General features: G+C 40.0%; 2 protein-coding genes across 11 annotated transcripts in view; one reads left to right on the top strand and one right to left on the bottom strand.

Moving 5' to 3' along the window:
* The window catches only part of LOC127053211 (uncharacterized), a 361,256-nt gene that overhangs the window by 78,911 nt on the left and 269,919 nt on the right, over window positions 1-12,426 (top strand). The window lies entirely within an intron of this gene.
* The window catches only part of PXK (PX domain containing serine/threonine kinase like), a 55,437-nt gene that overhangs the window by 10,404 nt on the left and 32,607 nt on the right, over window positions 1-12,426 (bottom strand). For 4 of the 10 annotated variants that reach the window (XM_050957412.1, XM_050957413.1, XM_050957410.1 and 1 more), the window contains exons 10-17: window positions 10,528-10,689; window positions 9,041-9,158; window positions 8,487-8,565; window positions 6,094-6,142; window positions 5,011-5,088; window positions 3,710-3,796; window positions 2,922-2,991; window positions 1,883-1,945 (exon numbers count right to left, since the gene is read on the bottom strand). In XM_050957412.1, the coding sequence (XP_050813369.1) occupies window positions 1,883-1,945; window positions 2,922-2,991; window positions 3,710-3,796; window positions 5,011-5,088; window positions 6,094-6,142; window positions 8,487-8,565; window positions 9,041-9,158; window positions 10,528-10,689 (706 nt within the window). Of the gene's footprint in view, window positions 1-487; window positions 755-1,193; window positions 1,557-1,882; window positions 1,946-2,921; window positions 2,992-3,709; window positions 3,797-5,010; window positions 5,089-6,093; window positions 6,143-8,486; window positions 8,566-9,040; window positions 9,159-10,527; window positions 10,690-12,426 lie in introns of those variants that run through there. The other 6 variants (XM_050957414.1, XM_050957411.1, XM_050957405.1 and 3 more) reach the window with 4 other exon arrangements.

Here is a 12,426-nt window from a genome sequence, read left to right as displayed (position 1 = left end):
GCTTGGCTGGCAAGGGGCCTGTTGGGGATAGGAGTTCATGTTCAGACACATTTCCCCTCTCATTCCCATTCACTTCCTGATGTGATATGCCATCATCATGACATGCCACGTTATCACACAACTGCACTGACATGAACAGGATACAGATCAGAAATCTAGAGGAAAAAGCTTGACACCTCTGCCAGTCACTTCACCAATTAGTGCCCCCATGAAAAACTTTTGTCCTTAGTCAAAATCAGGGAACGGGGAATACAGAATGCTGCTTTGGTAGCCTGTATCTTCTTTCTAAACAATGTTCTTCAGTTGTGTCAGGATTTCCCTCCTCCTGACCAATAGGTCATTTAATGGTTTGATTGCACACAGAAGTGGAAAAGGCATATTCCTGTAGAAAACCAGAGACCCAGTCCCCCTAACTGTATTTTATAGCTAATATCTGAAGTGCTAAAATTATCTTTAACCACTCCAATTAATGCAAAACAAGATCATCTTTTTATACCATCATGTATGTATTCAGTTTATAAAAAAATACATTCTTAAATGGTGGCAGTACTAAGAATGCCTGAAACAAAATCAGAAGCATCATCACAATTTGCATGCCACAGCACTTTTTGATTAGCACACATGCAGGGACAATTTGCATAGAATCAAATATGTTATGGACTAGATCAAGCAGTCAAGAGCACAATGTCAGAAGGACGACATATGATAGGATGTTCATAATGGAGATGACACAGAAGCCTAACACATGCTGAAACTGACAGAGTACATTTCAGTGTAAATCCACATCAATGTCAAGACATGAATCTAAGTAAAAAAAAAAACCTGACTTCATTTCACAAAACAAAGAACTATTTTCTAAGCATCTATCCGTTTGGGAAAGGTAGAACTGTTTCTTGCATTTCCATCTAATTCCTCTTTTTAAAAACACATTCAAATCTTAGGGGGAACCCCCCCAATCAAAATGTAAAATAAAAGTTGGCACACCTGGAGGATAACACTTGAATACAGAGCATGTAGTGGCATCCTAGTATCCTAAGTCCAGTGGAACTGGACAACTGAATCCTTCTTAGCGAGGACATAGTTCATAATTCTCAACATATTCTAAATTCGACACAGAAAAAACTTTTTGCTGAAGTCTGTGGATTACGGCGTCTTTCAGAAGGTCAATTAGAACAACCAACCACCCCAACACACACTGACATTTCCCTAACCAACTAACGTAACCTAGATGGAGGAGATGATGCCATTCAGTGCAGCAGGTTCCTTGGACCAGAAATCCGGTGAGCTGGTCACTACTGCATAGGTAGTTGGTATCAGCGTTTCTTTCTGATAACGGATAGCATTAGCACCCTCTAATAATGCTGCTCCTCAGTGATCCTTCACTGACATTTGAAATGTAAGTGATGTATTGTGGGTTAATACTGGGATCTGCAATACTCAGGAGGTACAATGATGATACAAAATTGCTAAATCACAAAACAGCATTCTGGAGCCAGCAGTATGGATCACCAAAAAGCAAAGCATGTTTGCAAAATAATGCAAGGTCCAGAGGATGTCTGGAAAGTACCAATGACGGTAGGATTAGGGTAGTGCAGATTTTGACAAGCATTTGTATTGTGTTGACAGATTATCTACAGGAGTATTACATGGAAATTTGTTAAACAAGGCGGCTTTGTATGTTACAAGGCTATCTAGGATGCTCAGAAGAATGCAACTGTATGAACTTTTGTCACTAGAAGGTAAATAAATGTCATCTGTATATTTTTATGGCCAGTCCTTGTCCCCTAAAACTCTATCACCCTTAAGGATATGAAAGATCATCTCCCGCCCTAGAAAAACTCAATGAAAGACAGACCAACTTTGCAGCGTCTCTTTCACTTACCTGCTGTAGAGGGTGGAGTGGGGGACGATGGAGAGGTCATAGGGGAACTTGCCCCAGAGCCTGCTAAACAAAATAAAAAAGCCACAGTAACTACAGCTGTAATTTCAGGATTCAACACAGTAACATGGGCCTTCGGAAACAGTCTGATTTTACTGACTGCTTCCACTGAAGTCAATGGCATAAATGTCCACGGACTGGCATGGGTACAGAATCAGAACCAGTCTGAACTGACTAGCTGCACAGTGTGGGTGAACAGATCAGGCTTGACAAACATCTCAGCACTCTCAGAATTCTCCAATGGGGAATGCTTCTTTTCAAAAGCAGGCAGGCTGCTTTGAAATCCAACAGCATTTAGTCTGAGACTAAATTTTGCCCTCCTTTAGGTGCATGCCACCCACTACCTGCAGACTGACTGCATCTCTCTTTCTAGGAAAGAATTTTCTAGTCAGTTGCTATAGCTTCACCAGTTACTTTGACAGACTATTTCACAATGAATCTCTTTCTGAATAGTTACACTCTTTAAGATGGGCACTTCTTCCCCTTGCAAGTCATTTTAGTTAACAGAAACTGGCTGCATTACTAGACAATAGAGCAAGGTGATGGCTTACCACACAGAGCCATCTTCAGGACTGGACGTAGATGCAGTAACCCCCCCATAGCTCATTGATTCATTTTAATCACTTCTTATCAAGAAATACAAATTGCAACAGTGTTTCCACGTGAAGGATGAAGTATTCAATGGATTGCCTGACCAATGCTATTGTAAGCAACACCCAAACCTTCTGTCCAATGCTCAGAGCACTAAGTTAAGAGGTTTTCACCTATTAATAAAACTATAACAACTACCAGTGACAATGTTTTTAAACCCACATTTGACCATGATGAAATAACCAAATACTAGGATCAGCTTGTAATAGTCGGTCAGTATACAACAGAAAACTCAGTGATTTTAGGTTTTCTAACTAGCATGTAATCTGATTTTTTTTTAATCCAAAAAGAGACAGAGCTGTAAGCCTGTTGAAAGGGCTCTGTTAGTTACCTGAATTGTTTGAGTTGCTGTATTTTGTCAAGTGTTCTTCCCCACTTTCAAAGGCAGTGAGCTTTGACTTCTTTAAGAATTAAAGGAGAGAGAGAGGAAAAAAAGACAGGAATGAACAGCATTTCCCATTATTTCACTGCAGGCCCTTACCAATATGCCTTTGACACATGAGGATTTGCATCAGCCCCCAAGGGGTCATTATAGCATGCGGGGATCACCAGTGCTCTAACCACACTCTTCCCTTGAGCATACTCCTGCTGTCACAGCCCTATTGGCCAACTCTGCACCAGTTAGGGAATCGTCCATTGCTGGGGAATATCCCCAGCTGCCCACTTTGGGCAGCGATATGGCCCTACTGCCAACCACAACAAGGGTCAGGAACTGGTCCTCAGAGCCAGAGATGCAGGAAATGTGCTGCAGATGCAGGAGACTGCACATTCTGCTGGGGGGGATGGGAAGCTAAGGGACAGACTGTTCTAAGTACTTTAGGCATTCATATAGCCACTCCTCACATATTCATATAGCCACTCCGTTTTTCTTTTTTAGCTCATTTAAAGTTACTGCAAATCAACTGCTGTCAGCATTTAAACATTGCTGCACAGCGCATTACCTGTCCACATACATGAAAACAATCAGAACAGATGTTCTTTCTCTCTCCGAAGAGTTCCTGTAGGTCATAGGGGTGGGAGCATATCCACATTATTCCCTCATTTCTTCAGCACATACCACACTTGGAATGTACATACTTCTCTGCATGCCAGAAACTCATGTTAAACAATCCTATTTACCTTTCGTGCCAAGATTTTTCTTTTCTTTTTCTCTTCCTCAGAACCATGGTGAGATTGAGCTCTTGTCAGTCTTCTATGCTGGTGAATCTTTAGAATATGAGAGAGACAGACACCAAAACAGCCCACATGAAATGTACAAAGCTTTCATCTGGCAACCTCGGAGAAGGGGAAACACTTGGAGAATACTCAAGTGGCTTTGAATTTTTAAAAAAAATATTTAGATTTTTGCTACTAGTTTGGGGCCCAAAGACCAGAGTTAAAAAAAAGTTAAAGTTAAAGTTAGATTTATAAATTTCTAGGAAATGTTTTGGGAGCCACTCGTGGCAATTCAGCTAAAGACAATGGCAGATCCATGCATATAACAGCTGCACAATGAGGCCATGGCTCCTTTACTAGGGGTGTCAAATGTACTGCAAAAACAAATGTGTTCCAACAATGATATCGTCCACCGCATGGACTGGATAGTCTTCCTCTAAAAAGCATTCTGAGATCATACATCTCATACTGATCTCTTCCTCAGCTAGAGGTGGGCCTGTAACAAAACTTAAGAGAAAAACACTCCCAAAATTTGGGAAAGCTTGGATCTGATCCTCAGCTTTAAATCTGGTTTCCTTCCCTATAAAAGGCTGAGGAAAAACCCTGATTCAGATGCCCCAAACTTCAGGAAACTTTAGATCTGGACTTTCTGACTCAAACTTATCTATAAATTTCAACAGCCCTTTGAAGACTACTAAATTGATATTCAAGTATCCAACATAATATAGTCCATTAAGGGCACCAATCACACTTTTATTTTTAAATGTAAGCTAATAAGAAAACAATATACGGCCAGATTTCCAAACTGTCCCCCAGTTTGTCCATGTATTTATCTGCACGCGCAAAAGCCAATACTATGCACAAAAATCTCTCGTTTGTGTCTCTATCATGCAAAAGTGTTAGAAACCAGGAAGTTTGGCTTCATGATGTCATTTGGCCATGTTAGCTCATGTAGTTTTTAAATATGATAAAGTTAACTAGAAAACAAACAAGTTTGTATTTTCTATTTTAATACTCATGTTCTACCTTACATTGAGCAGCATACCTTTAAGACACCCAAATATAATTCAATTGAAAAAAAATCTGTTCTAAAATGTTTCTTACATCTACTGCAATAGTCTCGCAGGCATACTTCACCTCAGTAAGATCTATTAAACCTACTGATGAAAATTTAACATTTCACCATTTGTCATAAAAATCTTTGGTTTAAAAGATATGGGGGAAAGAATGTCTGTGGGAAAGTCATAAAGAAATGCAGAAATTACCAGTTTCTGTTCTTCAGTGAGTCTCTTCTCTATGCATTCCTTGGCTGCTTTCAATGCCTCTTTTAACTTTGTGGGAATCTGGTAAAGAAAAGAAAATAATCATGGCATGGAATGTACCAAGCAGAATTAACACAGCTTCACTGCCAAACATCCACTTTCAATCTGAGGTATTTCTGGATCTATGACAAGGCCCCAGGTTCTCACACTGATTGTTTAATGAAGATAACTGTATCCATCTAGACCACATAGGATTTCTGCAAGCACTGCTCCCTCCAAACCTGGCTGCAAGTCTCAACAGGAAAAGAACATGGTGTATGATGGAGGAGTTAAAGCCAACGTTCATCAAACAGCTGTTCAGATATAAGGTGCTTCAGATTGGACTGAGGACTAACGGATGGTTTAGACTGGTTCTGTTGATTTCTTATGGGAAGGTTCCGATCAGTGGCAAGGAGATCACTCTCCCATGCAATCCTGCAGGAGTCTGTTCTCACCACTGCTGTTGGAACGCACACGGGAAGTAGTTGGTAAACAGACTTGGTGCTGGATCTATATTAGGTTACTCATGCTTTGAAGAGATTGTTTGTCCTGAATCTCCTACAGAACTTTATGAAGTTCACATTTGTTCATCTTATAACAAAGAACCACCAAAGAAAATCTTGCTGTTTACTTCTCTTGTCCACTATGTACAAGTACTTCTTTTCTGAGGGACAGTTTGAAGCATCTGCAGAATTCGGTGCTGAGCAGCCTCCCTCACTATCCCTAAACCCTGAGTTTGCTTTACGTTTGCGTCAGTGTTCACAGTAAGGAACAGCAACTGCCATCATCCTTAAGAAAATCTAACGAGTAAAAAATCCAAGTGCTCCCAGGGACATTGCAATGAAGAAATCCGATCAACAAGCTCCCCTGCTAAGTGCTGCTGAAAGAAACAGCAGCACTGGTGCCTTGGCAGCCGTGAACATAGCTAAGTGTCCATCTCATTCACTCAACCCCCCATTTTGGATGGATAGCACCAAGGCCCAAAGCCAGCCACATAACTACACAGTCAGCAGCAATTCATGATATGCCAGTGTCGCTCACTTTTACCTTAAACTGCGGTTTCTCGGAATTCGTTAGTAGAATATCACTGAATAATCTGAAAGAAAAGAAAAGTTCAAGTTGGTGTGTTATTTCCAAGAGACAGATAGGACCCAGAAGAGAATGCTGCATTACCACCATCCCCTCCACTGCTGCTTATTCTTTGCACTAAGACAAAGTGGATTGGACCAGCTTCTGCTGGTGAGAGACACAAGCTTTCACGCTCACACAGAGCTCTTCTTCAGTCTCTGCGCTGGCATTTATATGGTGCTTTTCACCCAGAGGGTCATAATGTACAAAACAGCAATCCTCCCTGACACAGCCACCTCTGATGTGGAACATAGCAAGACTAGCTAACAACGTTAGGTGACCGAGAAACACTGGCAGCTGAAACAAGGTAATTTTAGTTAGGCAGACTAGAATCTCCCAAAAATCAACTCTCCCTTTGCTTAAAATGCCATAACGACTACAGGGATCAGGTGGTTTTGGGGGGTTTTTTTTGGTACATTGCATCCAAAAGATCACTCCTCTTTCTGAGGAGAAGCTCTCTTTGCACAGTCATTATATATTATTATTCAAAATAATAAAGAGCATGGAAGACATCTGAGTAAAGCTTCACATTTCCGTTTAACCGGAGTGTTAAAATCCAGTTAAAGTAACTGAACAAGGAAAAAATGTTTCATTCAATCCCACTAGACAGCAGCAACAATACAAATGATTAACCCTCTCTTCAGAGCACAGGTGTAGTACACTAGAGGGCAATGTTGTTATAGTATTTCTATTTTCAGACTTTTTGAAAAACACAGTAGAAGGTTGTCCAGTGAAATGTCAGAGTTAAATCCCCCATGAACAATAGTTTAGAATTTTGACATTATTGCAGATCACCACATGTTTATGCAAGTGATGAACTTATCCAACATCCCAGATCCAGACACTCAGGAACAATAGTAGGTAGAAAATTCAGAGAAAGGTGTGATAAAGTTGTTAAGAGTCCCTTTAAAACCTACTTGTGGATTTCTTCCGCCCCCCGCTTTTTAATTATGCGCCCTTGCCAAAACTAAATAGACTTTCTACAGAATAGTATTTTATTCAAGGAGAGAAAGGTTTATTTTTAATGTATTGGCATGTATATGAACCCAGAACCTACACATTCCAAATCATGCTACATGTACACATCAGGTCAGACTGGACATGGATTATCTTCTCTAACTCATGACCTTTATACATTCTTATACCAATACCATTTCCCTGTTGTCAGATTTCTGTTTATTTCCTCTCCCCCTCAAATAAAAAAGAAGAAAGAAGACAAAAGACAAGACTGCACTGACTCTTCCCCACCAGAGAATATGGAACTCTGCAACATGCCCCAAAACGTGTGGCAAGCTACACACCATGGGACTAGGCCACAATTCTAAAGGACAGAATATTACACTTCTGTCCATTCCCTATTTTGAGCACAAACATTGAACAAAGTAATAAAATCTACTTTGTTAATCACATTGCAGGCTCACTGCCAATCAAATCTATTAAGGATCACTTCCGCATCTTCGATGTTTTCTTATCATCCCTCCATATACTTCTGCATGTGTTCATAACTGATGGCGGGCCCATTTAAATCATCACAGCAACATGCTCTATAATCGGGCTTACGTTTTTCAGGGTTAATTACTTCCCTTTTTTGGGATTTATTTTTAGCAATTTGAATTTTATGTAGAGGTCCAAAATCAGAGGTTTTCAGGGCTCTCTTTGTATACTCTATAACATGTATATAATGTAATATTATATATTTACTCAATACAGGAATATACTCTGTGATGAATAATCTCTTATAATGTTCCCTGGCATACTGTAATGTAGAACCATTTTAAACAGCACTATGCTAAAGTGCACGAGGGAACATCTAGTGTACAGCAGTAGGATCTACATGGAGCAATTAACATGCAGCACATTAGTGCACTTTAGAAATCTCAACCCAGCACTCCACATCACTGCTCTGTATAGACAAACCCTTAGATACAAGAAACCATTTCCAGTGGGGTTTTTTGGATAAATGCTAATTTTTTTAAATAAAATAAACATTCAGAAAACACTCCTTATTAATTAACGTTGAAAAATCAGAAGTCCTTCATTAAAATGCAACCACCACTTGTGTGGGTGAATGTATTATACGTTACAATGTAGCAAGGGTCAGAATAGTTTAAGGAACATCATTCATATTTCACAAGTGACCTACATCAAATAAAGTTAGACCATTAATGCTCTCATTTAGGAGAGCTTATTCCTTGCCCCCCCAAAAACCTCTTTATTATGAATTATGAGAGCACAGAGAAAGCTTTGCTCATATTAATATATACAACAACAACACTACAAAGTCTACAAAAAACAAGGCAACGAGAACTTACGACATCTGTAAGATCTTGGAGACAGCTGGCATACCATTCTTTAGGGCTTCACAGGAGAGTAAGGATTCCAAAACAGCCACTTTAAAAAAGGAAGGAAGGAAGGAAGGAAGAGAAAGGAAGGAAGAGAAAGGAGAAAGAATGGGCAGATTTTTATACTGCAGGAACACATTTGCTAACATTGCTTTCCTTGCTTTGGGATAAAAGATTAGGCACTTTTGTGTAACACTCCCTAACTAACCTTTCAACTAAGACAGTTCAGGAGCAGTAGATATTACTTTTACCAGATTATCAGAAACGGTGTAGTAAAGAAAGAATGATAAAGCAACTCAGTATCTATGTCTCGTATATAATTTTTCAGGGAAAAGGCATCTCACAATACAGAAACGTACACGTATGGTACATTTTCTATTGTAATTTAGTAAATAAATTATCCAGCCTCAGAACTCTCCTTCTAAAGCCACAAGACATATTTAGTAGGTTTCTAGTGTAGTCGTAAGGCAGACAATTGAAGTTACTTTAAACAGAGACTAATACCTCCCCAACAGTATACTGACCGACTGACGCTGATGGAGCAGGAGGGAAGCCGTCCACTGGGATTGAATCTGGAGGTCTCCCATACGTCATTTCATACAGTAAGTGACCAAAGCAATGTACATCAACACCTTCTAAAGTCTAGGAAGACAAAAGCCCAGCTTGCTAGAATCAAGCAATTTTGCACATTTCAGTTTCAAGATTTACAATGCTCCATTAAAGAAGGATGGGCTTGTGGTTAGGGCACAAGACTGGGGCTCAGGAGATACGGGTTCAATTCCTAGTTTTGCCACCAAACTGTGTGACCTGGGGCAAGTCCCTTAATCTTTCTGTGCCTCAATTCCCCAATGATAAACATAATCCCAGTCCTCTCATGCTTTGCCCATCTTTTCTATTTAGATGCTAAATTTGGAGGGGAGGAACAGTCTTACTATGTATACAAACTGCACCTAGCCCAAATGGCTCCTCTAATAAAATAGACCCTTCACAAGTGATCAATTTGGTATTTTCAGTTGCAGGTGACAATTCAGCTAATTAACCTAATAACTGACTTAACTATTTTCTGTTCACACAAACCTTATTCCTACAAAATATAGATTTTTTGAAAACCACAATACTGAAAGGAAATCTTGAGCTAGCGCATTTTTCTATTATTCCGACAGCAAACACCAAGATTTAATACACTATATATAAATGTATTACTAGTAATAGTACACATACCCACACCACACCCCCCAACTGATTTCCAACTAGCCAATAAGTAGATAAAAAGGAAAGTATCCAAAGAAAGAACTACAGTATTTGTACAAAATACCAGAGAGCTTAGTGCATTTGGCTTAATTTAACATAGTGAACTAAGTGTTAATAAAGGATGTTCACTGGCTTTTAGATTTATGTTTAGTAGCAGATATATGTGGCTGCACTTATTGGCTAAGACTTTAGTAAGTTTTGATGGCACTGAGTTAATATAACCATAAACGTCTGAAAGTTTCATTGGCAACTCAGCACAACTGTTGAACAAGGTCAGCAGCTGTCCCATGTGATACCTTATGTAATTTATTACAATGAGTACTTGAGGGCAAGGCAACATATCAGTTAAAAGTATGCAAGTTCCACAACAGGGCAGATTTCCCAACAGAGGGGGAAGTTAGGTCTAGCTTCTCTGTAGACAGAGTCAACTGCTGATGTGCAAATCTGCAGCTAAGAAATAACTTGCACCAACCCGCCCCCACCCAACTTATGAGTTTTGAAGAGCCAGACATCTACATAATGCCTCTAGCCCAATCATCTTAGAGAAAACATTCTCTATTTCATTCCAGAGATATATTCTAACTTGAGCAGATGCCTGTAGAAAGTACAACTTCTGTAACAGCATTAAGGTCACTTTTCAGGGTTGATAAACTATTGTAATATTTTATTGTCAAGCACAAATTGTTTTACTATCACATCTACGATGAATTTTCACACAGGAAATATCTATTTATCGTTTTATATATTTTAAGTGACTTACATTAATTTTCCGAAATTGTGAAAAGTACGATCGATAAAAGGATGGGAGTCCCAGCAAGGAATTCTCTAGATCCAGCAACCTGCATGTATCACCATCCAACACCACATTGGAGGAATGTAGATGCCCATAAGGAAATCCTTTTTCATGCAAGAATTTTAATACCTGAAAGATCAGAGAAAAGTGTCACTGCGAGGACATCTGTTAGGATGATTGTCAGACAACGTTTGAAGTGCACTTAAAAGAATGCACAATGGATGGATGAACTCCCCAGACTCTGGATCTTTCATTTTTCCCCATTCAGCTCCCACCTTCTAGCCACACTGTCACAGAGTCAAGCCATCTTCTACAGCTCTTCATTCACAGATTGGGACTGGCACCACCTATACGATCACACTCCTCTCTATACCTCACCTGGTGGTTTCCCCCACCCATCAGGCTCTAAAAGTTCATGTTCTCACATTCCTCTCTAACAACTCTTTCCTCTAGCCACTTCAATCAGAATCTGCTGCATTTGGTTTCTTTTCAGTAGCTGGAATCTGAACCATCCAGTCTTTCCCATATAGGAACTATCCTGTGAGATGCACACCTTTATTGTTCTTCTCCCATGGACTTATGGGAGTTTCCCAGCAGACTGTGGGAGTTTGACCTCTTCTCCCACAATTCTACAGAGCTCCCAAAATGGCTTCTGAAAACTCCCAGAAGCCTCTGTTTCACAGCATCATGTCAGAAACAGTGGAGTACATGGGGCAGGGCAGCAAGGATCAAGAATGGAGTATTTTTGGATAAAAGGATCTCTGGCTCAGGGCAAGGACTAGTCACAAGTGAAGTGAAAGGTCTTTATCTATTCCCTCTAAAATCTCATCCCTGCAAAGGTATCTGATAAACGGTAATGGTCCTGTTTTTCCTTCTATGACCAACTCCCGTCTGCAGTACCCTGTATAACCACACAGATACTTATGTGGTGGAAGTTTGCCTGAGTCTCACGTGTGTAAGGGAGTGTATCTAGTCGAGTTACAAGTAGCCTGTTCAATAAAACAAGCATACGAAAGAAATCTTAAGACTTTAACCCCCTAAGGCTCCTACTGGTGCCAAGATTCATGACAAAATAGACTGGACTAAGGAAGCATCAGAAGAGGAGATACTGTATTATAATCATATCAGCACATAATATGATCTTAATCAAGAAGTCTTGAAAGTTGACACTGATCAAACACTCACAATAAACCTGGAAGTCATTTTCATGTAAACAGCACCAATACACATATTGAAAAGGTTCTTGGAGCAGAATAAGAGGCTGATAAAAGGGGTTTATCTACTGTCTGTTAAAAATAAAAGGGTCAAACTGAACCAAAGTCTACAATATGGTTTTTAAACTTTTTTTGGAAGATTAATACATTTAGTGATGTAAACTGCAGCAAGTAGAGATTTAAAAGGATGCTGCTGACTTGAATTTTTTCTTTAAAATTTACTAATTTGGAAAAAATTCCAGTTTCTGATGGCACACCCTTTTAAGTACTAGAGCCTGGTTTTTTCAAAAAAGTTACCCTTATCAGTGCTTTTATGGTATCCCTACTCCTGTCTATATTTATGGGTCTTCCAGCAAGGAAAAAAAGGTAGTTACTTAGTCCCCGGCACAGCAAATGGATCCACATGGGCAAACCCTGGCACATGTGCAGAACTCCAGTTACATCACAATGGGAGCTCCATGCAAGGATAAGGGTCTGCATGCAAGGATCCAATTGCAGGATGGAGGCCTAACTATCAGGGCTGGCTCTAGCTTTTCTGCCACTCTCTCTTCCTCTTCGGCAGCAGCTCAAAGAGGAAGAGAGGGAATGAGGGACCTGCCACCGAATTCCCGCTGAGGACCCAGACGTGCCGCCCCAAGCACCTGCGTCCTAC

Source organism: Gopherus flavomarginatus, chromosome 6 (genome assembly GCF_025201925.1).
Source record: "Gopherus flavomarginatus isolate rGopFla2 chromosome 6, rGopFla2.mat.asm, whole genome shotgun sequence".
NCBI classification, from domain to species: Eukaryota; Metazoa; Chordata; order Testudines; family Testudinidae; genus Gopherus; species Gopherus flavomarginatus.
This window is presented reverse-complemented; position numbering and strand designations above follow the sequence as displayed.